Source organism: Nicotiana tabacum, chromosome 1 (genome assembly GCF_000715075.1).
Source record: "Nicotiana tabacum cultivar K326 chromosome 1, ASM71507v2, whole genome shotgun sequence".
NCBI lineage: Eukaryota > Viridiplantae > Streptophyta > Magnoliopsida > Solanales > Solanaceae > Nicotiana > Nicotiana tabacum.
The window spans coordinates 8,865,862-8,891,477 of record NC_134080.1 but is presented as its reverse complement, the minus strand read 5'-3'; the positions used below and the strand labels follow the sequence as shown (position 1 = coordinate 8,891,477).

The window sequence follows — 25,616 nt, the reverse complement described above, 5'->3', positions numbered from 1 at the left end:
TAGACTTTTGGTCTCATATTACCTATGTCACTATAAAAAGATCTCCTTTTTTCCTTGATCACTAATGAAAATCTAATTTATGCACAATCTTAAAATAAATTTAAAAGTAAAGGAGTAAATTTCAATATTTTTTTCTTGAAGAATTTGGCTACATGGAACTCACCAATTTGTTAGTACTCCTTGAACGACAAGGAAAGGCACGAGACAATTTGTTAAAGGCAAAAGATATGAATAAACAAAAATGTGTAATGAGGGAAAAATTGAGAAACTCAAGATAGTATAAGACAACTTTGACCTTTTCCTTTGATCAAAATCACTCTCTATTCATGCTCATTTAAAATAATACATCAAAAACTCATGAAATTGAAGGATGAAAAATAGAAATCGTTTTAAGTAGGTATATTTGCTATTAAGCCTTAATTATAAGCATTACTCTCTTTGTCTCGGTTTGTGTGGCATTGTTCAGATTTTGAGGGCAAAATAAGTTTTTCCTTGATTTCATATATCTTTTAAATATTTTAAATTAATAATTATTATAACTTGCAGTATTTTGAATAACCCACAAAAGCGAACCTAATCTGAAAAATTTACCCTTCCAGCGAGGCTGAAAATGCAATTAGCTGGCTACAAACAAACAGACAGTTCTCTGCTCTCTTGTCTTGTAGGAGTAGCAGTAGGCTGTAACAAGGTTGGCGGTGGTATGCTAAGTGAGGCACGTTTTCCATCTCTTGGCTCTCTTTTCTCTCGAATCCTCCGTTCTTCCCTCCACCACCACCGCCACCACCAACAACAACTAAGTTCAACATCAAACCTACCATTTTCTCTTTCACCTTATCTGATGTCGATTTCCACCAAAATCCCGCACCCTCTCCTCCATCACCCTAATTCTCCATCCCTTAATAAAGCCCTAAAACCCTCTTCTTCTTCTTTACATTCTACACCCAATAAATTAACCTTCTTTAGATCCATTACTATTGAAAAAATCTCCACAAAATCAATTTTTGCTACTCCCACAAGTGCTTCTTCACAACCCTCATCACCTCTCCAACCCATTGAAGAGCTCCCACCGAAACTCCAAGAAATCGTCAAACTCTTTCAAGCAGTCGAACAACCAAAGGCTAAATACGAGCAACTCTTATTTTACGGTAAAAATTTAAACTCACTTGACGCAAAATACAAGACCACTGAAAATAAAGTTCAGGGTTGTGTTTCACAGGTTTGGGTTAGGGCTTATTTTGATTCGGAGAAAAATGTGATCTTTGAGGCTGATTCTGATTCGGTACTCACTAAAGGGCTTGCTGCTTTGTTGGTTCTGGGTCTATCTGGTCGGCCCGTTGAAGAGATTATAAAAGTTTCACCTGATTTTGCTGTCCTTTTAGGGCTGCAACAAAGCTTAACTCCTTCTAGGAATAATGGGTTTTTGAATATGTTGAAGCTGATGCAGAAAAAGGCACTGCAGTTGTACGTTGAAGCTGAAAAGGCTGCTGATTTAGGCCATAGCGAATCCTTAAATGCCTCGATTGAGGCTTCTTCGTTGGGCAGTGTTAATGTTAATGGAAATGTTGAGTCTAGAGAGAGTACTGATGTTAGTGGGAATAATGTGAGTGGTGGTGGTGGTGATGATGGTGTTTTGAGGAGTAGAGGGATGAGAATTAAAGAGAGGCTGGAGAAGGAACTTAGGCCTGTCGAATTGGAAGTTGAAGATATATCTTATCAGCACGCAGGGCATGCTGGGGTTAGAGGCAGTGACGGAGAGACACATTTTAATTTAAGAGTGGTTTCTAAGGAATTTGAAGGGAAGAGTTTGGTTAAGAGGCATAGGATGATTTATGATTTGCTGCAAGATGAGTTGCAGAATGGATTACACGCGTTGTCAATCGTGGCGAAGATGCCCTCTGAACTCTGAAGTTGGTAGTAGATGAATTGAACGGCCGGCGTCTAGAGAGGTCTGGTCCTGTAAACTTTTCGTCCTTGTGGATTTTATTGAAATTTATACCTCATAGTAACTAATAGCATGACACCCTGAGAAGTACTGGATTCTTTCTTTTGTCATGAGCATCTGAATAAAGTAGTTATTGAAGTATTTAAAACTAAGTTTTTCTTTCCCTCCCAAGAATTAGATCAATACAGAGCTTCAATTGTCTTATCTACTGTTGTAATTTGGTTGCTTCAATCTTATCCAAATTTCTTTGTGACATACTTAGACTTAGGTTTGGACATGCTAACCAAAATTCAGGAATGGTAAACTCAATATTTTGAGCGCCAGAATTGTGCAAATTATTGTCCTGCTAGCAATCAAATGTTTATCCATTTATTCTGCAACGACATGGTAATTTTTTTCTAATTTCAGCTCAACTTAATGAAATACAATTACAATTATCTTTTGTTAGTAGTTTTACAATGTGAAGCCTTTCATGTTTATGATAACTTTAGAACAACAACAGTTATCAAAAAACTTAAGAACAACAGCAACAGCTATACCTCTGGGGATGATATATCTAAAGAAGTCTTATCTCTGGGGAACTATGATTACGGTCTCAATGAACCAAAGTGATCCACAAATTCTGCTGAAGTACTGCAGGAAGTGATAATTTGAGTTGCATTAATTTTGTTATCTGAAGGTTCTTGCACGTATTTATGTATGCTATAGAAAGATTTGTTATATGCCACTTTTGCTCTTGTTACTTTATTTAATTTTGACCAAGCACATCAACGACCCCTTATACTTGTCAAAGTTTTTAATTTAGATACCTTATCTAAGGGTATGACCTATTGAACACCCGATTTTAGCTGAAAATATACCTATTAAACACTCCATTAACAATAATTTTAAAGAACACGACACATGATGGTTAAACGTGCTGATGTGGCAAAATGTCAAACGAAAACAGGACACATGGCCGACTATTTTGACTTTTGGTCCTTCTTCGCTTCTTTCTTCTCTCTCTCTCGCACGCTCGTGTTTTACACCCAAACCTATCTACTAGGGTACATACTTGGGTGGAGTTCTAGCGCTTGAAGCCTTGAACAGGGGTGTATTGATGCTGGCATTTGCACGCAAAGAGAGTGATGAAAATAAAGGAAGATCTAGTGCCCCTTTGAGTTACAAATGACCAGAGGGTGGATTCATAATGTTCACTGTTGACTTTGTTGCCTTCTTCTGGATGTCACCATTCAAGTCCATGGTGACACTTCTAATTTATAGTTCTCTATACAATTCAACCTCCATCACAAGCAAGATTCCTGAGCCCTGTTATCTTTTCCTGACTTAAATTCCTCAGAAGTTCAAACCGCATTTGATTCTATTTGCAGTCCGTCTTCATACACGAATACTGCCATTTCTATCCTTGAAGGCAAAGATCAAGAACACAATTGGACCCTTCACAAGTAAGAAGTAGTGATAATGGTGAAAGAGACATCATTGTAACGAGGCTGAGAGTGGAGTTTCATCTCTTGTTTTAAGAAGCATAAGATATCCTTTCAACTTCTTTAGGGATGTATGCCCGAATATATAACCCCCCTCTCTCTCTCTCTCTCTCTTTTTATATATACATATATAGTGTTTCGAGGTATGATTTTCAAGGATGATTTAAGGTGCATCAGGGTGCTGGTTATGTAGAGGGAGAGATTTGTTGGGTCTGTCTGATGGGGTGTTAGTGCTGCTATGCTTGTGATTCTTGACTTCATGCTGGTCTTCTCAGCTACAATCTGGTGGTGAGCACCATGAGGTAAGTGTAGAATATTGTGCTTGAGTGTATGTGTCTGTTTGTGCTGATGGCCTTGGGAAGAAGCTTGGTATTTGATGGAGTTAAGTGTCATGCTCTAAAGATGAAGAAAAGGAGGAGAAAGGAAAAACAAAACGAAAAATTTGTCTTTTTTTTTTCTTTCTATTGGCATGTGGTTTTGGACTTATGTCAGCTTAAAATAAACTCAGCTCACGCTCTCAAAGGGTGTGTAATACAGATATTGTGCCATGTCAGTGCATTATTAATAGGTAAATTTTCAACTATAATATCGGGTGTTCGATAGGTTAGACCCTTATAAGGTGTTTAAATGGAAATTTTTACCAAGCTCAGGGGCTGTCAATGTACTTGACCATTTAATTTTGGAAAAATGTAATATACAGAAATAATTACTAGTTTTTTTTTGGGATGGGGGGTTGGGGTGGGGGGAGCATGGGGATGGTGAAGAAGTTAGATATTGCTGCATTCTTGGGCTTTTGAGAAAGTTTCCTTCAGACTAGTATTTGTGGTTCTACTTGATTGTTTACAGATTTTAATTCCCCTTTTGTTAATTTCAATTTGGTTACTTCACCGGCTAAGGGTCAAGTTGATTGGTAATTTTATAAGAAAAATAATAAAAAGGACAAAGACCTGCTGATTCTTTTTTCTTTTTTTAAAATTTTTTGAAGCCCGGACACGTGTTAGTGCTTCTTCCGCTATATTTCCCTCAGTGTTATCAAAGGCGTGCTTAAGCCCTAATGCGAGGCTCAAAACATGTTGAGCGCTTCAGTGTTGTTATCAAGGTTCCAAGACATACTTTTCCTTGCCAATGAGTGTAATCTTGAAGAGGCGACACTAAGCAATTGATATTTTACTTTGTCGTAAATTTTTTTCAATTTCTTTGTCCTTATATTTGGTATTCATGCTTATTGATATTATCTTGGGCTACACATACATATTTATGTTTTTTCTCCATTTGCGCCTTTTTTCATTAAAGCCCACCTTAGAGCTTTTTTGCGCTTTTCGCCTTTGATAACGTTGATTTCCCTCAATTTAAACTAATCCGGACTACATATTATCTATGAGGTTTGATATTTTTAAAAGCTTCTTAGCAAATCAATGACTTCTGTATCCCTTCATTATTTCGGAACAATTTGTTTTGTTAGCTGCATTTATTGTAGAAGAAAACCAACTCTGAAAATGATGTCTTGCCGACGTATGATTTGTTTTCATGTAAAATGCGTGGCAACCTGTGCCTTTTTACTAGAGAACAATGCTACAATGTATGAGAAGTGTTTAGCTAGCTAATTCATACGGATAGGTGTGGAACTCTGGGGATTAGCCTTGTATTTTTCAGTGGCTGAAGTTGACTTAACCAACCCTTATAAGGTGTTTAAATGAAAAACTTTACCAAGCTTAAGGGGCTGTATTGCTGCATTCTTCGGCTTTTGGAAAGTTGCCTTCAGACTAGAATTTGTTGTTCTACTTGATTGTTTACAGATTTCAATTCCCCTTTTGTTCTTTTTAATTTGGTTACTTCACCAGCTAAGAGTCAAATTGATTGGTAACGTTATAAGAAAAAATAATAAAAAGGACAAAGACCTGCTGATTCTTTTTTTGAAAAGTTTTTGGAGTCCGGACACACGTTAGTGCTTCTTTCGCTGGCTGGCTATATTTCCCTCAATTTAACTATTCCTGACTACGTATTATCTATGAGTTCTGATAGTTTTAAAAGCTTCTTAGCAACTTAATGAGTTCTGTATCCCTCCATTTTTCGGAACAATTTATTTTTATTAGCTGCATTTATTGTAGAAGAAAACTGATTCTGAAAAATATGTCTTGCCGACGTATGATTTATTTCCATGTCAAATGTGTGGCAACTTATGCCTTATTGCTAGAATACAATGCTGCAATGTATGAGTAGTGTTTAGCTAGCTAATTCATATGGATAAGTGTGGAACTCTGGGGATTAACCTTGTATTTTTCAGTGGCTGAAGTTGATTTCACCGACGTGGTCTTACTAAAGGGTCATGCCTTCTACGTTTTTGTTTTCTTCCTTTTTTGACATTTATTCATTCTTTTCTCCTGTTGATAATAATGGCTGAAGTTCCTTCCAAGGATGGGTGTATATCGATCATTAGCAATTCTGCTGGTGTAGTTGATTATAACAACAACAACAACAACAACACACCCAGTAAAAATCCCCCGGTGTAGTTGATTATGTGAGGCACATAATTTGTAGTTGATTATATGAGGCACATAATTTGTTTGTTTGCGACCTACACACTTTTTACATTTGTTGGTTGTGCAATATTTTGTGATGAGTCTTTGATTATCACGTAGTACTTGTGCAGGATTAAGATCTATCTTTACAATTCAAATCATCTAGTCCAATTTCTATTACTACGTTAGTTTGCACTTTATCCATCTTGTGTGCATCAATGTGGAGTATATACTAAAGGTCTCCTGGTATTGCTGCTATTTTCAAGTTTCAGGCTGATCAAACCACTTTATATGCAGATTTTTTGCCTGAGCTTTCCCAGTTGGGAGAGAAATTTATGCATATATTATGTGTTAGTTACCTTGAATGGAGCATATTTTCATATCATGCCTTTTATTCAAATAGCAACTTGGCATAAGACACTGGGTTCAGTAGACTCGACTGAGTATGAAATACTATGCTGTTATTTAAAGAAATTAAAACAAAGAAGAAACAAAGATTGCCAATTGTATCGCAACTTTTGGGACTGGAGTCTGGTGCTTCTTTGGATCCTTGGGATTGTGCATTACCATGACTTAAATACTGAAGATGAAAAACATATAGCTTAGTTGTAGGGAAATGGTGGTGTTGGGATTTTATGGTTCGAAAGAGAAGGGAAGCTTTTAAGAATTTATCAGGTGGAGCAGCACATTTTGCTCCATTACTGTTATGTGATCCATTACTGTGAAAGAATATATTTGTACATTTCCATCTTATTAGCAAGAACAAATAGAACTCAACTGGCATTGCTGTGTACCAGTATTTATCGTATGGAAGAAGTCATCTTTCTGCCTTTTCACCTACAACTATATACGGGCGCTAAAAGCACCCGGCAATGGACTTGTCATCGGCACCATTTCCAAAAAAAAAAAGGACTTGTCATCTCTAATTAGCATCTGCTATGCAATCAGTAAAGAGTTAATACTGTTTTAATTCTCATCTTGTAAGGTTCTCTTATCAACAGTTCTGTTCTTGCTTTCTTTTGAAGTTTGAGAGCTAGATTTGATGCAAATAAACTAAGCTAAACAACAATTACCTACTGTCTTTCTCCTCCGTTTTGACTTAAATATTGTACTAGTTCATTTTCTATTAGACGCTCTGAAAGTATAGCTCGATATTACAATACTAGTGTATCATTCTAACTCCTCCAACAGATGTATTTACCAATCCCCAACAACTTTAAACAACATGTTAGCTTTGTAAGCATTAAAATACTTAGCAAAGTATTGAAAGAGTTATGGGGCATTACATTCTCCACTGCTTAAAAACATTCATGTTGGCCCCAGTGGCCTTTATTCCTCCAAAATTATTCTTCATATATAGAAGCCGCTTGGAAGCAGGTCAGGGTCGTCATGCCTGCTTCCAAAGGGCTATTTTAGTCTTTTCGTTAATTTTGCTAACAGTTAACACGTGTAGGGTAACTTTGACGGGTGGTGCGATATAAGACCTCCCTCTGCCAGCGCTTAATCCCTCCTTCTGTTCATCCTCTTTTTTTCTCTGCTTCAATGATCGATTTCTTTCTATGTTATAGTGATTAAAAACGTGGTTCAAATAAGAAAATTGGTAGATTAACAAATTCTGTGACTGGCTTGGTTTCTACAGCTGAACTGGTTAGTTTGCACTTCCTATTGTTCTTTGTCTTTGTTTTATATTTTATTGTACCAGTTATTTATTCGGAAAAAGGTTTAAAATTGCTGCAATTTATGGGTGTTGCTGTGTATTCTTGTTTTTTTATGCTTTACCTAATTTTTTACTTGGCAAATCTATATGCTTAACCTAATTTTGAGCTGTAAAATTGGAGCTTAAACCTAATTTCTTTGGCTTGTTCCCATTGCTAAGCTTGAAATTCAACTAATCTTCTACTTAGAGAACGTACTCACCCAGAGCTTATTTCTAATTTGAGATGCGTATACACGTGATGGGAGCATGACAGAGTAGACTTCATAACATTGGAGTGAGCCTCTTCAGTTCTGTGGTTAAGAGTGGTAATTCCAATTGAAAAAGCCCTAAATTTGTTTTTCTCATTCCCACTCGCATTCTTTGATAATAGATTGGTTGATTTTAGCTGTTCCGAGATTGATGTTATCAGTTTAATGTTCGGTACTTATAGTTGCAGCCTTGCAGGTTAAGGTTATGTGAAGGTTTTAAATATTAGTTTCGAGTCATAAAAAATGAAGGCCAATACATTCAATACTTGACAAACAAATTGTTATTTCATCTTTCCCCAATTTGCAATTGCTTTTATGCTCTTCTAGATTCTGCATTTAGTTCGTTTTGGCTGTTTTAAGGTACTAAATGATTTTTCTTTATTTAGGTGTTGCATTTAATCTGGTTTATCGTTTATTCATGTATACTGTATCATTTTGTTAACTCACTTGCTAGAGAGTTGTTTTAGTTAGATAGGTTCTCTTTCATGTCAGGTTACATTGTGAGTTCTTTCTACTGTTGTTTCTGTTGCATTCAGTCTTGTTTCAAGTTTCTCAGATTATCCATTGGTCTTCCTCTGATTTTCTTATATATCTCTATTTTCGTCCTCTTAGTTAAACTAGCCCATTGTCACTGCCAGTTAGGACTCCATGTGTTTAGGGTAGCCTTGCTATTAAATCAGTATAGCACACATTTCTATATTTTACTTTAGATCATCTTCTGTTCATCTTAAGGTTTAAATGTTTAAAACGATACTTAAACAGCTCTTTGTGGTTCCATAATAATTACTCATGGAGGATTCTTCTAGCTTCAGGATATAAAATTCTTAAGCTAACTCTTATATTAGGTATTTTTCATACTATTCATCCTTGACTATTAATAGTTACTACTTTTCATGGTTATACATTTGTTAAATTACTTATTTCATTGGGAAACATTTTGCATGTGCAGAAGTTAAGGTGACCACTTTGGGGAAAAAACCCCTTATCTGCTCTTGAAGTTCTTTTCTCTACATCTATTACGTATTTAAGAATAGGTCAATGTCGTTCGGAAGGAAAATCACACCTTCATTGGCATTTTTAAGAGCCGAAATTCAAGGATTTGCGACACTCTATTCTTCTGTGCTTAGGACATACGATTCCCTCTAGGTATTCTGTTTATGTTGTTACTATATTATTTTAATTATTATTAGGGTAAACAACACAATTTCACAATATTTTCTTCTTAGTTTCTCCTCTGGTGAAGTAATGCTTGAATAGAGTTCTTTTGTTAAAGCCTAAAGAAATATCTCAGATAAAAGAACATGCTCAATGTAAACTGGTAGGATTACATGAAATCGTGATAGAGTGACACTTCATATATTAACTAACTTTTCATAAGGTGCCGAGAGATTTATCTAAGGTGAGTTGCTACAAAGATCCTTAAATCATAGGTTTAAGTAACTCTTCGTGATGCGTTGCAAAAGGATCCTCCTGGTCCATTCTTGTTCTTTATTTACCCCATATTCTACTCCACAATCAGTGGGTGCATGAGTGTTCCGCACGACATATAAATTATCAAGTGGATCCCATCTTCTCCTGATTTCTTGCACATGAAGCTCCATGTATGGTCGACAGGTTTTATTTTTCCTTTTATTTAAAATTTGTCGTTACTAATTCTAAATAAGGGTCTTACTTTGTACTCTAATTTGCCTTCTAGCAATTTGGAACGTTTTGTTTTGCTAATTGTACCCGCTGATACGTGGTCTTAGTATCTAAATATACTGTCTAACTTTGTATCTACTTGTAGGTCTCGATTATCCATTTTGTTATTAAATTAATAAAAATGGAGTATAATAAATTTACTGGGCTCTACGTTGACTTCCTTTTGCGCTTTCTTCATGTTGTTGTAATTTATATATTGACTTTGTACCTTGTTTGTTGTATGTCACTTTATTTTTGAATTATGCAGCTTCGTTAAAGTAAAGCTTTAGCCAAGCCATGAATAGATCAATGAGTTTCTGTTAAAAATTGATTACGTTCACCATTTTTTCACTATTTCAAAGAGTTTTCTTTCCTTTTTGTTCCAATATTTTTCATCTCCTGACTTTTGAATGCGTACAAGGAAAACTCAAGTTTCCAGGCTTCAATTACAGTAAAAGTTCTGCCTAGAATAAGTTAAAGCTATTACTTTTGCTACTTCATTTCTTATATGTCACATTCTGTGAATTATGGAACTTTATGAACATAAAGCGTTGACATAATTGTTAATAGGTCAAGGATTTTGTGGTTTGTTCCATCTATCTGTTATCTTTTTTCTCGATTCATTTGTGGTGTAAACTGTCATATTTTTAGTGATGTATAAATATTGTAGTGATAGAACTATTTGGACATTTATAGTGTGTCTATACTTCCAATTGAACTATAAATCTCTGTTAAACTTTTATAGATTGCTCGAACTGCAGATGTCGACCGATAAAAAACCTTTGGCATCATCTTGCTGCCCGTAGAAAAGGAAGCAATACTCGGTAGAAACAGTTTCTAAAATTAACGATAGGAGACGTGATCTGTACAAACAGTTGCCAGGTGATAAAAGAGAGTTGCTTTTAGCGCAATGACGATCAAAAAAGCTTGAACTAAAAAAGGGTCAAAGCGTGCTACTTAAATATGCCAAACAAGCTGCTGGGTTTGAATTATCGACACCAAAACTCTAACAATTGTTGAGCCACTATGTCTTATCCCGACAGATTAAAAGCAAAAAATGATTTAATCCAGAAAAAGACCCATTTACACACTCTTTGTAGACATAAATATATGCATGTATATATGTGTTATGTTTCGTGATTATACTTAAATACAATTTTCTCTTGCTAAACATATTTGGATTCGGATGTTAGCCGGTATATCTTCCATTGCCGGCCCAGTAGCTGGTTGTGACATAGGAAAAAATATTACCGATCACTTCTCCGTTTTTGAACATGGTAAGTGAATGAAAATATGTTGTTTCAGTTTGATTGTACTCTCTTTTAGTATATTAATAAGAATTGTTTGTATATTAGGCTCGACCTCTGGTGCATCCTATGACCAACACCATACTGAGACATCTGTCGTCACAAATAAAGGTTTGTCTCGCTTTAATCTTATCACAACATTTATTACTGCTCTCTTCTCAACACTAATAGGATATATTTATTTTGTTGTAGCAATGGTTCAGTTAAATTGATGTCACATGAAATGCCTAATGAACTCTTGAATCTATATTTAGGCAATACCGAAGAATCGGAACACTTCCGTACCTACCTTAGACTATACAACAATATGTTTGCATTTACTTCACTTGGAGTGAACTACGACAAAGCACTAGCAAAAAGAAACCAAGGAATTTATACATTTAAAGTACAAGGTCAAATGTATCACTTCATAAATGATTTGATTCCAACAAATCGTCAACCAAGAAATTTACAGTTGTATTTTTATGATGAGAACACAGAAATATTTAATCGAATGGCTTCCTCTGATATACTTCGATAGTCGGTTGTTGAGAAGCTAATGGATATACTGAAGATAAATCCTTATTGTATCTTCTTGAAATATCTGATACATATCCCAGAATTATCAAATTTTTATATTGCATTGAGATGCGGCTTTGGCTTAGATCAACGAATATATAACTTGCCAGCTGTGTCAGAGGTAGCAGCATTATGGTTAGAACAAGAAACAAACAATAATAGCTCCGCACCCCATATCCGCATTTATACTCACAGTAACAAAAGCCAGTTAGTAAATTACTACTATGGCTGCTATGATCCTTTGCAATATCCGCTTTTATTCCTTATGGTCAAAACGGATGGCATTGCGGTATTCCAAAAATCGTGTAACCTAACAATAAATTGAGAAAGCGAGCTTACTATGAGACTGAGCAGCTTCCGAGCGTTTCTAACATGTCTTCAATTGATGGACTACTTGATATGGAAGCTGATGTTTTGGAAAAGGGGAAACGGAAAAGGAATAATATTTCTTGTCGTGAATACTACTGTTACAAACTCCAAATGAGAGACAATGAAGAAAATGACGTTTTACATTTTGGCAGATTATTTCAACAATACTCAGTTGATGAATTCATAAAAATAGAAACTCAGAGGTTAGATTTTGCCTCATTTAACCAAGATTTATTTCGGATTGATGTACTACAAGGACTTTTGGATATCCTAAGACTTGGCGAAAGAGAAGCTTCTAAGACAGTAAAACAAAACTTTCTTCCGACAAGTTTTACGGGTGGTCCGAGAGATATGCGCCAGCGTTACATGGATGCTATTGCGTTAGTGCAACATTTTGGAAAACCTGATATATTTCTGACCATGACATGTAATCCCTCTTGGCCCGAAATTAAGCAACATTTGCTCCCAACAAATGAAACTCAAAATAGGCCTGATTTAATTAGCCGAGTGTTCAAAGCAAAGGTAGAAGAGATCAAGACAGAGATATTAAAAAGAAACATATTTGGAAAAGTTGCAGCTTATATGTACACTATAGAATTTCAAAAACGCGGTCTTCCACATGCTCATTTTCTTATTATACTTACTGATGACTACAAGTTATTAACGCCTGAGGCTTATGACAAATTTGTCTGTGCTGAGCTGCCCGATCCTGATACAAACTCTTACTTACATAAGCTTGTTATTAAACACATGATGCATGGGCCTTGTGGCCATTTAAATCCTACTAATTCATGTACGAAAAGAAATGAGTGTAAATTTAAGTACCCCAAGAGCTTCGTTGGTGAGACAACAAAAGGAAAGAACTCATATCCGATTTATAGAAGATGAAACACTGGTAAATCTGTAAAAGTTAGAAAATAATTTCTTGATAACTCATGAGTTGTTCCTTATAATCTTTATCTGTTGTGCAAGTATAATTGTCATATAAATGTAGAGGTTTGCTCTGATATTAAAGTGTTGAAATATATATACAAAATATATTTGTAAAGGGCATGATATGATTTCATTTGGCTTACACGAAGATAACACAAATATACAAATAGATGAGATAAAAGAGTATCAATCTGCTAGATGGGTGTCACCTCCGGAAGCTATGTGGCGTTTATTTGCATTTGCTATCAATGAAATGACTCCAAGTGTTTATCACCTCCAGCTACATCTTGATGGACTACAGTTTGTCTCTTTTAAAAAAATTGACACAATAGACAATATCCTGAAAAACCCTATGATTAAGAAAACAATGCTGTCAGAATTTTTTTTGATGAATGAAACAAACAAAGATGCTAAAGAACTTAAGTTGTTGTATAAAGATTTTCCGCAATACTTCTTATGGTCATCTACCTATAAAATGTGGACTCGACGACAACGAGGTCATATTATCGGCCGTGTTGTAACATGTCATCCAACAGAAGGAGAAAGATATTACCTTAGATTATTACTAATGAATGTGAGAGCTCCAAAATCATTTGAAGATCTTCTGAGAGTAAAAGAGATATGCTGCGACACATTTAGAGAATCTGCGGAAAAAAGAGGATAGTTGCACTGCGACAACAGCTTGGTTGAATGTATGTCAGAGGCTGTATGTTATCAAATGCCTTATAGTTTAAGATGTTTATTTACTACAATATTAGTACATTGCAGCCCCGACAATCTAAGGGAACTGTGGGAACAATTTGAAGCTTCAATGTCCGAAGACTTTAAGAACCTAGCCAATGTAACGGCAAAAGATATCCACCTTGTTGTCCTAAATCACATTAATGATATACTATATTCTATGGGCCATGATATTAATGAGTTCAACCTTGTTTCCGAAACTATCACATCTTCGAAAATGGCAAATGAAGCGAAGGAAGTATATTTCGAAAGAAGCATCATTGTGAGTAACGAAGATTTACTGATGCATAGAAAATTAAATAAAGAACAGAAAATGGCATACAACGTTATCCTTCAGAGAGTATTTGCCAACAAATCAGGAGTATTTTTTATTGATGGTCCTGGAGGAAGTGGTAAGACATTCTTATATTGTGCCTTATTAGCAATTGTGAGATCTAAAGGATTTGTAGCATTAGCAACAGCAACCTCCGGTGTTGCAGCTTCGATCCTTCCGGGAGGACGAACAGTTCATTCACGTTTTAAATTTCCGATTAATATCGATGAAAAGTTCTCTTGCAATATCAGTAAGCAAAGTTCACTAGCGTCTTTGATTCGCGATGCAAATTTAATTGTGTGGGATGAAGTATCGATGGTGAAAAAAACATGATTGAAGCATTAGACTCTTTTCTGAAAGATATAATGGATACAAATATACTTTTTGGTGGAAAAGTTGTTGTGTTTGATGGAGATTTTAGACAATCTCTTCCTGTGGTTCGAAGTGGAAAAAAAAAAGACTTCATTCGAGAAAGCATATTGAACTCCGAAATATGGAATGAGCTTGAAAAACTACGATTATCAGAGAATATGCGTGCGAAAACTGATCCATCTTTCTGTGAATATTTGATGCGAATTGGAAATGGAAAAGAAAAGACAAACATGGATGGTAAAATAAAAATTCCGAGGTCTTTCATTGTTCCTTATATTACTGAAAAAGAATCACTGGATTTTTTATTTAACATAATATATCCTGATTTGCATACGCGTCTTCACGACAACTTCCCATGTTAAAGGAAAAATAAAACCTGTCGACCATACATGGAGCTTCATGTGCAAGAAATCAGGAGAAGATGAGATCCACTTGGTAATTTATATGTCGTGCGGAACACTCATGCACCCACTGATTGTGGAGTAGAATATGGGGTAAATAAAGAACAAGAATAGACCAGGAGGATCCTTTTGCAACTCATCACGAAGAGAGACTTGAACCTATGATTTAAGGATCTTTGTAGCAACTCACCTTAGATAAATCTCTTGATAAATAATAGACTTATAGCTCAATTTCCTAATGACTCCAAGACATTTGTTGTAATGGATGAAACTGTTGAATCCAATGATCAGAGCCAGTTTGAGGGTTTTCTACATTCATTAAACCCTACCGGTTTGCCTCCTTACAAATTAATCTTGAAGAAAAATTAAAATTGTCCTGTTATGTTGCTGCGAAACTTAAATCCTTGTGAAGGTTTATGCAATGGTACACGACTAGTATGCTGTGATTTTAAGAGCCGTGTGTTATAAGTGCTAAAATTGCAAGCGGTGATTTTAAAGATACACATGTATTTATTCGTAGAATACTGTTGTTATCTTCAGATAATGAGAAGTTACCTATCCCATTTAAAAGAACACAATTTCCAATACGCCTGTGTTTTGCAATGACAATAAATAAAGCGCAAGGACAAACATTAGATTATATTGGTATTTATTTACGCGAGCCAGTGTTTTCTCATGGTCAGCTATATGTTGCTTTATCAAGAGCAAAAGGTTCAAATCGTATAAAAATATTAATCCACCTACCATAGATAACGATTATGACCAATCTACATATAACATAGTATACGATGAAATCATTCAAAAAGTCCTTCTATAACTTCGCAGCTTTGTTGTTCATATTCCTTGTGTGACCATACATGCACTAAATAAGAGTTGGCTTATGTATTTGCAAATCCTTGCTAAATTTTTACTTTTCTCAAATGTTTACATTGTGAAATTTCCCGAGCAACAATCAGTGGAAATATTCGTCTTTCCAAATCTATATGTACAAAAGCTTATTACATATTTATCTGATTTTTGTTCAACTCTGTGAAGCTGTCCTGGCTGATTTTTACATAACGAAAAAAATTCATGTTTTTAACTCCTTCCGTGTTCAAATAATATTGTGACACAATCGGTGGAAATATTCGTCTTTCCAAATCTATATGTACAAAAGCTTATTACATATTTATCTGATTTTTGTTCAACTCTGTGAAGCTGTCCTGGCTGATTTTTACATAACGAAAAAAATTCATGTTTTTAACTCCTTCTGTGTTCAAATAATATTGTGACACAGTCGGTCCCAAGCCCAGACAAAGGAGGAGGGTCTATTGTCTATTGGTATAACAGTTGTATTTTTATTTTTCCAGTTGCACATACTCACAGTGAATTGGTAATGTTACTATGTATTTAAATTTATTCATTTATTATTAAAATATATATGCTGCTCTATCAAAATTATTTCCTCTTATAAAATTTTATATGCCACAATTCAATATGTTGGCAAAAGAGAATCTATTGTTCATCTAAAAAACGAAATGAGAATTAAGTTAAAAACTTATTCATCTTATATTTTGATGCTTTTATATTCCCTTACTGCTTAGTAACACGCGTAATCTGTATTGCAGGTATGTCAAAGTGATCCTACAAAGTAAAATGCTTCCACATCTTGGTACTAAAAGGTATTGTGACCCTAACCAAGTTGCAATATAGTAATTTCATTTTCTACCTTAAACATTGTTACATTTCTTTATTTTGTATAGATATCTTGGCATATTTCAATGATGTCATCAGTTTTACTACCGGAAAATGGTTGGACAATTTGTTCAGATATAATATTCGTTATCTTGTTTTTGCATTGCTACGATGGATACAATTTCTAGAAAAAACCATAGATTTTTAAGACTTTACACAGTGATTATGTTTCATAACTTGTGTATTTGTTGTTTATTTTTCTTAATAATGAAGGGAATAGGTCCGTCTCATATTTATGATTATTTTATAGTTATATATGATATAGAAACTCCATAATAAGAAAAAAAATTGTTGCTCTGCAACTTTTGTGGGTAGTGATTTTACTTTTTAAAATCAGATATAAAATTGGCGTAGGGACAGCTGAGGGGCTGCGATATCTTCATGAGGGAGATCAAAGAATAACTATCCACAGAGATATTAAGGCTGCAAATATATTGCTTACTAAGGACTTTGAATCTCAGGTATTATTATGATTGTCATAGTTGTTATTGGTATAAAGTAACCTCTACTTACTGGAGATAGTATTTTAAGTTTCTCACTTACTGACCTTAGTATCATATGAATCCTAATGAATCTTGTGTAAAGGGTCTCAGCTGCTTGAGCCTTGAATATTTCCTTTTTGTCTTTCAGATTTGTGATTTTGGCCTTGGCAAATGGTTGCCAGAGTGATGGACTCACCTCACTGTACCAAAATTTGAAGGCACATTTGAGTTAGTATACTGTTGAGAGGAGATTCATATGGGGTGGACTGCCTCAAACTTGGTAAGTTTCAAAGTTGTTTTAAGTCATAATGGAGTAAACAGAGATAAATCCAATATTTTAATAACAAGTGCAATCACAGTTACTATTTTTAGCTTGAGTAATATGTACATACACCAAAAAAAACTTAAAACGAATGAACACTTAATCAAATCTATTTAGTAGCTCGTATTTAGCTGGTGATAAGTTATAGTTTAACACAGCCGATCCTAAGCCCGGACAAAGGAAAAGGGTTTACTGTCTATTAGCAGTAACAATTGTGTTTTTATTTTCTGATTCAAATGTATTCACTGTCAATTGGTTATGTTAGCAATATCTTTTTCAGCTTAGTTTGCTACACTTTTTGGCATTTAGTAAGAAAAAACTTTTGAATCTGTTACAATTGTACAGATTTTTATTGTTGCTGGTGTAAAGGAATCACAACATTTCAAAAGAGAGCAATTAGAGCATGGAATACAAACAAAGAGGGCTCGAGCGAGACAACAGAGACCACTGCTGTAAATTAATGCGAATAAAGACAACTGATCAGGTGAATTAAATTCTGTACCAGTAACTCTCTTGGTTTTGATTATTAGGAGTGGAAGTTACAGATTCCATGTATTTGTAGTACCTTCGCTTGCGCATGAATTTGAAACTTTGTTCTATATCACTCAATGGTTCTTTGCCTAAGCATAATCAGCAACTCAAACAGTAAGTTGAGGCAAATAAGCTCATCCACATTCCAAATATTGCTCTTTCAGGTGATAAGCCTACACAGCCATTGTCACAGGAAAAAGCTTGTCAAGAAAGGTATAGACACTTTCACCTCAGAGTAGCGTACCACTGTAAAATGAATGATTTAGAAAGCTGACTGAAGTACAATAAATTTTAGTTATCTTTGACTAGTAGTGCCATTACTTTCATAGATAATTTGCCTGACTCGAATAGCAAGAAGTAAGTGAGTAATGTAGCCAATTGTGTATATTAATAGCAAGCTGCTAATTGGATCCTGTTTTATAAGATTATTAAGAAGCAAATTATTCACTTTGTCCTCTTTCACTATTTGATTTAGAATTGAAATTAGGAATATGTTCCATCTCATTCGGTTTTTTCTTTGTCGCTGCTAGGTTTTGAAGCACCACCTTAATCTGTCCTAAAAATGAAAATTCCTGGAATTACTCGTCTCTGCAATACCGTAAAGCACGTTATGCTGAAGACAAACGACAACATTGCTTGTGAGCCTGAGATTTTTTGTTCTTCTACATAGAGTCTGTTGGAATGAGTAATGATACCAACAGTTCTGTTACTTTTCCACCGTCGATAGTTTAAAGGTATTTCTCTTATTGATTTGGAATTTGACCCTATGTAGGCTAATAAGCAATATTTATTCACTGTTAGGCTCATGCTATTCAATGTATTCTTGCTTTTTTGGTACTACTTTGAACATTTTACGAGCTTGAAACACTGTCTTTCATGCCGGTAGCTAATGTATTCATTTTACCCCGATTCAGAAAATTACTTTATCTTCTTCAGTTTCTTGCGAATTCTCATGTCTAAATTCAGGAGAGAAACCACAGAGCAAAAATATGCTTAATATTTGTTACAATCAACAAACAACTTTAGACTACAAATTGTTGGGCCCATGCGGAGCATGGGCAACGTTATCTAGTTTATATAGAAAAGGCTTGTTTGGTCGACCAACGGCATAAATGACATTTGCTCTGCCATTAATTATTTAAGTATAAAACCGCTTTATTTCCTTCACAATATATCTGACACAAATTCTAGAACTCTCCCTATCTTTCTGAAGTACTACTCTCTTAGTATATCCGTTCTTCTTCTCTAATTTCAGGTAAGTCCTCAATTTTGATTTAATCTTCTTCTACTTTTCAAAAATTTGTTGGTATTACGATGAAAATAATTGTTGCTGTTATTATTCATTTTAACTTTCTCTTCTATATCCTCGTTCATCCCATATTCTAAAGAAAAGTGAACTAGTGAAGGTCTTATTTTGGGCAAAATAGTTTCTAGGTCTTGTGCAATTTCTCGAATTTTAGACTGCTTTGCGAATTTCTGGTTACTATTCGGTAAAGAATAACTGGTATTGTGCAAGACTGCATTTTAGGGAAACACATGCTCCTAAATTTCATGTCACTATCTTCAAATATCCGCTGCTATTAAGGTATCTCTTTTAGGCCTTGTTCTCTGGTAATACGTTTATTGCTCAACTTCAGAGTTCTCCTTCGCTTCTTACAAGTATCATCTCTCTATTTTGGAGTGTTTCTCAACTCTCTTATGTACTTTTTTCTGTTCTTCAGGCCTCTTAGTTAATTTAATGGTAAATATTTTTAGGATTCTCACCTTAAGCTATTCTTAAATTAGAAATCAAAATCTATAGTCTCTAGATTTCTCATATATTTTCATTTAAACCCTATAAAAATTTATCTTTATTGGACACATGTGACATGCTAAATCTTATCCAAAAGAATGAAAGTGGACGATGAGCAGTTAATGGAAGTGGTATAGGTGAGCATCACAATGTTTGTAATCTGTGCAAAGATATAAATATTCGTTGGCATGTGTTCTTCTATCTTTTAGTATTATATGAATGCGCATGTGGCTGTGACTGTTTTAAACTATTCTTTGTATTTAAAGGAGTTACATTTCCCATGCACTTGGTGTATCATTATGCTACCATCAAACCAAGTGATGTCCGGAATCTTAGTGGTAGGTTTTTCATTAATTTGCAAAATCTTGATTATTGGTGTTGTGGCTTACTAGAACGATCAACAGTTGTATTGGCAATCCCCATCACACCAATGTTGCTTTCCTTGCCTTTTTTTTTTTTTTTCTAATGTATTTATCTAGGACTACCTCTATTGCTTGTTTGCTTTCTTTCTTTCTTTCTTTCTTTCTTTCTTGTTCTCTGTTTTTTGTACATTGGACCCATATTATAGGTTGCTAAATATGTTAAGTTTGCTAATGAAATCTTTCATGACTTCTTCTAATGTCTTGTGGTGTAATGCTATCCAGAGGTGTGACATATACCTTGCTACAAGTCTAACCTCATTGGGTTATTAAACATCATATAATGACTTTTAGTTGATTTCCGAAGACACACATGCGACAAATTTTGGAACTGATTCTCTATGTTGAATATGAACATGTTAATATAGGAGTTTGTTCATCAATATTGTAGTGACATGGTTGAAAACACTGACCATATAGACATTTTAATCGGACAGCATTTAACAAATGTTTACATTTAGCCAACTGTTAGTTTTGTTTACCGCAGTGTTTAATTAACATATCATCCCGAAATGAAATGGACTAAGCTCCCGGATCATGAGAAAAAAAGAAAAGTGCTTATTGTTAGCTCTAGGTTTAATCTTTTTTATTTAGTGTCCGTTATCTTTGAGACATGAGATGATGTGATCGTTATAAATGAGTTGCGAGTGTATGCTGAATTTCATTAAAGTGCTCTTTAGCTTTAATATTTTTTTTGGTCTCCTTTATCTTTTGACCCATGAAAGGCTTTGGTCATTTTAGCTGGAATATTTTTTATTGCAGGCATCAAGGATGTCGCTATATTTATTCCTGTAGAATCATGCTGAGAAAAGAGTTGCTAAGGTAAATTTTGAAGCTTAGTTAAATAAAATTGGAAATCTTTGTTTACTTTTTTAAGTTTCAAGAAGAAATACGTATTATCTTTTCTGTTATATTAGGAAATAGCTTAGGATCCCAAATGGATAGCTGCACATATTCATGCTATCTGTTTTAACTATTTTCTTGGTCTATTTTAACTATCAATCTTCAAACAACACATAAAGAGAGACTGGGCATGCGAAGAAATACAAGAACTGTGTAATGTGTTTGTGCAATATTAAGATGCTAGCTCAGTAAGATGATTCGATATTTGTTGTTTTTGTACTAATATAATTATGTTATTTTAGTCACCATGTGTCATTCTACAAGCAAGACATCATGTAGTGTCTTTGTTTCAGGTCTTTAATCATATTTGGAGGGTAATTTATTCCGTTTACCGCATGTGAAAGTAAATATTGCTTTAATTATGGCTTCATGCTGATGCAATGTATAGTACTTCACAGTCCCGACCCTATAATAGTTTTTTTCATAGATTCATTTGTAGATTGCTCTTTTATTAAATTTTACTCTAACAGAAAAGTTAGCATTCTTTCCGATTTCTAAAATATTTATTATTGGTAGATTTTAACTTTCTCTCAATGCCTACAAAACCCTCGCCATTTCAAAATGAAATAACTAAATTTTGGATATGATGCTACAAATTAAGCAAATAAACTAAGATATTCTGTAATGTTTTTTTATGTTTGTGTGTACACAACAACATTTAATATTTAGATACAAATACCAAATTTGCATATGAAGAAAAGAGTAGTACATCCTGAATCTTTGTATTTGAGTGTGAAACAACTTCTGTCATAAAACTTGAGGTTACGAAACCATGATTTGATAGGAATTCAGTTTATATTTCCCAATTTATAAGAATTCTTAATACCTGAAAGAAGAAAAAAAATTTATGCTTGATTTCAAGAGTTTGTGTCCTCGCTCATCTGAGGTAAAATGCAGATAGCAGCAATCTAGGGAAAGCACTCTCAATAATATTTGTGGCACTTTGCTTGACTGACTTACAAGTCTAAGGAGCATTTCTCCTTGACTATTGTTTTAAGCCTGTCTATTATTTTAAGCTCTTAGATGCGAGGCATTTTTCCTTGGTTTTACAATATTTTCCAAGTGTCTTTAAATGAATTCCATTGATAACTTTCTATCCCCACAGGTGTCGAAGAACATAACAGTCATAGTTATCTTCCTTAAAACTCTTTCTATCGTCTTCTTTTCCCCCTTTGTATCTTTTTCTCTTCTAGGAAAAGCATTAAAAACACAATTTTCAGTATGACATTGTCAGAAAAATCCGTTTAGGGGATGATTACTCATTAAAAAATAGGAGAAAGTGCCTTTTCCTTATTTTTTCTTGAAGGAGCTTATCGTTGTCTATTATGTTTTTCTACCATTCCTTGTTATTTTGGTGCCTTTACAGAAATGCTTTTATTTCTGGATCAGTTATGCATTGTGTGGTTTTCTTTTTAGCTCAACCGGAGATTCGCTTCATACTTCATGAACACAAATACGATGTTGCTTGCGTTGTTGTTTAATTTATAAATGAACTTATGACTTCTTAAAAGAAATTTAGTTGCCTAAATTGGTTAACAAAGCAAGTACAAGAAATTTTTGATAGATGCGGACTTGACAAATGTAGGCAAAATTTGCAGAAGACTGTATTCCTAAAATCTTCGGTCCTTCCTTTCAATCAAACGAAGGAAAAATTCTCTTTTAACTACTATTTTCAATTTTATGCAAGCTGTATTTGCATCTCATCCTTCTTGAAGTGCAGGGTTGAAAGCGGTTACATATTTTTTGCATTCATTCTGAATTTTGACAAGTGCTTCTATATACTTGGCATAACCTAGAGGTTTCTACATCTAATGTAATGCTACCAAAGCTTCTTTCTTATTCTTGCTTTTTAACTCCTTTCTTTTATCTGCACTTTTTTGTCATCTGATTGGTCATATCATGTTTCTCTTGTTTTAATCGTCCCTCATGCTTCTGGTCCTTTTTTTTCCATAGAAAAGTATTATGTATTTATTTATTTATTCAACCTTTTATCCTTTTCTACTAAGAATTCTCTCTTTCAGTTCTACAGTAGTGACAAATCTTCTAAAATTTTTTTCTTTCAAACATAAAATGTAAAAGCATTCTTACATGGAATTGTTGCTGAGATGGATTTTTTAATCTAGAATTACTTATTGATCTTATTACGAGAAATGGTTACAGATTTAGATGGAACCATTGCTCGATGCAAGATTAATTAGGGTAGGAGCTTGCTTTCAAGAGAAACTGCAGTATATGGAGAATAGAAAGAACTTTCTCTCTTACACAAATTCTTGAAGCAGTCCGCCCATGTACGTAGTGATGTAACAAACTTGATTCTGTTAAATGGAATAGAAGTACCTATGGTTTTTTCTCAGTTGTTGAAGTCCGTTCTTTTCAAAAAGTACTGGCGCATATGGAACAAGAACTTGGAGGTGTATTTGGAAGAGCAAAACAGCACCAAAATTAATTTTCTTGGAGTGGACTACATGTCATATGACCTAACTCGAGCAAACTTCCCACATGCTGGTGAAATCATATGCTTAAGATGTTAGGTGTGCGTAGAGGAAGCTGAAGTCCATTTGTTCTTCCATGTGCCATTGTTTCTTAGCTTTATTGCATGTTCTTGGATTATAGAAGTAATCATAGTTGGATTGGCAAGAAAGTAAAGAACATCTCAAAAATGTGTGGAATACAATTTCGACCTACATTTTTTAAGTAGTTTTATGTGAAATAAAACCCTGTATTTACCTACCAAAAGAAAATCGTAAAACTCCCTAAGAATGTATTGAACAAGTGACTATATTTTTTCAGGGAAGTTGACCCATCACATATTTCCTACACTTTGTTGTTGTAAACTCCCAATTTTTGTTGGTTCTGATCACCGTAAGAAATTAGAAATTATCTCCCATTTGCAATATGAATATTTCGTTAATTCTTTCTACGCTATTGTAGTTTTTCAGTTTGGTATCTTTTGTTGGGCAAAAGAAGGCAAATGACCATCCCACTTTGAAAAAGAAATATGCATAGCTAAACAAAAAGAACATAAAATCCCAACAGTTCTAAAATCTTATTCAAGATTTGCAACGTTGGGCCCGCGAGTGCGGGCCTGCCTCATCTAGCACTTTGATAAAGGGATAATTACCGCCCAATGTTCATCAGGTAATCTTGTTTACCAGATTTGGCAAAATTTCTCCTTTATTACCTGCGTGGCCCTTTTGACACAATTTCACAAAAACAAAACTATTTATCCTTGTTTACCTATTTATTTTTCTACCCATAAACTAATTACATTTCCTACCCATAGTAGTTTTTGTGGGGAATTTTTTCTTTATTCTCCAATTCTTTTTTATTTCTATGCTTCTTTTTTTCCCTTTTTTTCTTTCTTTTCTCCTTTTCTTTTTTCTCATTTTCTTCCTATTTTTTTTTTATTTTTTCTCTTTTATTCAGTTATTTTTGCCCAAATCGTATTATTGTTATTTTTACCATAAGTTATTTCACACTCAAATTTGACTCCTTCTTTATTTTTTTATTTTTTTTTCTTTATTTCTTGTTCCTTTTCTAATTCCACGTGATTGCCATGCAAACCTTGATCTCCTTCCCTACAAATATCAGTACATACTCTACCATTAGCAATAACACCAACTAGTGATGGAGCAAGAAAACATAATCTATGGCCACTAAATCTCCATATATACTAGTTAGAATAGAAATGATAATAAAATATTGGAAAATGCAATAAAAATATAAGTAGCAAAAAAGACTTCTAGTACCATATGATACCAATATAGTATACATGTATACCAATAGAGTATATGATTGCTCTAGAATATTGATACAACTATCTGTGACTATACTACTGTACCAAAACATTAAAAGATACAATAAAAGTATGAAAAAATTACATGCTCGCATTGCAAGCTAAATATTCGCAAAGCAACTTGCTCATTCCATATACTAACAAGGTATATATTTATATGGGTCGTTCCAACAATTGTCTACAATTATAAAAACTATTACATAATACACATAATCTATATCCATCAGTACAAAAAAATTCCAGCACTGCAAATCACGTTCATATAAATAATTTCAGAATAGAATTCATTTAAAAAATGCAGCCAAAACAACCAAAAAAATGTTCAAACTACCATATGATACCAATATGGCATATAACTATACTAACATGGTATACAATTTTATTGGTTAATTCCTAGCAACTATGTGACGACCCGGCCGGTCGTCTTAAGAATTAACGCCCCGATCCCCTATTAACTGCTTTTCCCAAGTTTAGTTCTGCTAATTTGATTCGCCGGGATGTTCGGCTGTGAGTTACGGAGAGTTTTGGGACACTTAGTCCCTGAATGAGAGCTTAAGTGTTGGAAAATTGACCGTAGTCGGAATAGTGTGAAGATGGCCTCAGAATGGAAATCTGATGTTCCGTTAGCTCCGTTGGGTGATTTTGGAGTTGAGAGCGTGTTCGGATAGTGTTTTGGAGGTCCATAGCTCATTTAGGCTTGAAATGCCGAAGGTTGAATTTTTGAAGTTTCCGGTTCAATAGTGAGATTTTGATTCGAGGGTCGGAATGGAATTTTGAAAGTTGCAGTAGTTCCGTCATGTCATTTGGGATGCGTGTGCAAAGTTTCAGGTCATTCGGATGTGTTTTGGTTAGGTTTTTGATCGAAAGCGTATTTGAAAAAATTGGAGTTCTTAGGCTTAAATCCTTGATTAGTTCGAGTTCCCAATGTTGTTTTAGGTGTTTTAAGGATTGGTACAAGTTTGAATAAGGTATTAGGTGATGTTGGTGCTTTTGGTTGAGGTCCTGGGGGCCTCAGGATGATTTCGGATGGTTGACGGGAATGATGCAGAAGTG

The 25,616-nt window shown here is 34.5% G+C and overlaps 4 protein-coding genes across 18 annotated transcripts; all 4 read left to right on the top strand.

Moving 5' to 3' along the window:
* The first annotated feature begins 595 nt into the window (after positions 1-595).
* On the top strand, positions 596-23,586 carry LOC107824028 (sufE-like protein 1, chloroplastic/mitochondrial). 15 transcript variants are annotated; one of them, XR_012700318.1, is made up of 11 exons: positions 596-1,946; positions 10,784-10,867; positions 10,946-11,008; positions 16,192-16,245; positions 16,656-16,779; positions 16,949-17,080; positions 17,468-17,606; positions 17,818-17,866; positions 18,184-18,387; positions 20,627-20,686; positions 22,928-23,586. XR_012700318.1 is itself a non-coding variant. In XM_016650753.2 (2 exons), the coding sequence occupies exon 1, from the start codon at positions 611-613 to the stop codon at positions 1,904-1,906; it is 1,296 nt and encodes a 431-aa protein (XP_016506239.1). In that variant the 5' UTR covers positions 596-610; the 3' UTR covers positions 1,907-1,946; positions 2,205-2,344. The 15 variants fall into 15 exon arrangements, 1 of the variants encoding a protein (XP_016506239.1); XR_012700288.1 differs by having other exon boundaries at positions 21,061-23,586; XR_012700334.1 differs by having other exon boundaries at positions 18,184-19,783.
* On the top strand, positions 11,828-12,712 carry LOC107824026 (uncharacterized). The gene has a single exon (XM_016650751.1). It carries the CDS (start codon positions 11,828-11,830, stop codon positions 12,710-12,712), a length of 885 nt encoding a protein of 294 aa, XP_016506237.1.
* LOC142161914 (uncharacterized) lies at positions 12,882-13,421 on the top strand. Its single transcript, XM_075217987.1, has one exon. It carries the CDS (start codon positions 12,882-12,884, stop codon positions 13,419-13,421), a length of 540 nt encoding a protein of 179 aa, XP_075074088.1.
* LOC142161913 (uncharacterized) lies at positions 13,716-14,144 on the top strand. Its single transcript, XM_075217982.1, has one exon. The coding sequence runs from the start codon at positions 13,716-13,718 to the stop codon at positions 14,142-14,144; it is 429 nt and encodes a 142-aa protein (XP_075074083.1).
* Positions 23,587-25,616: the final 2,030 nt, after the last annotated feature.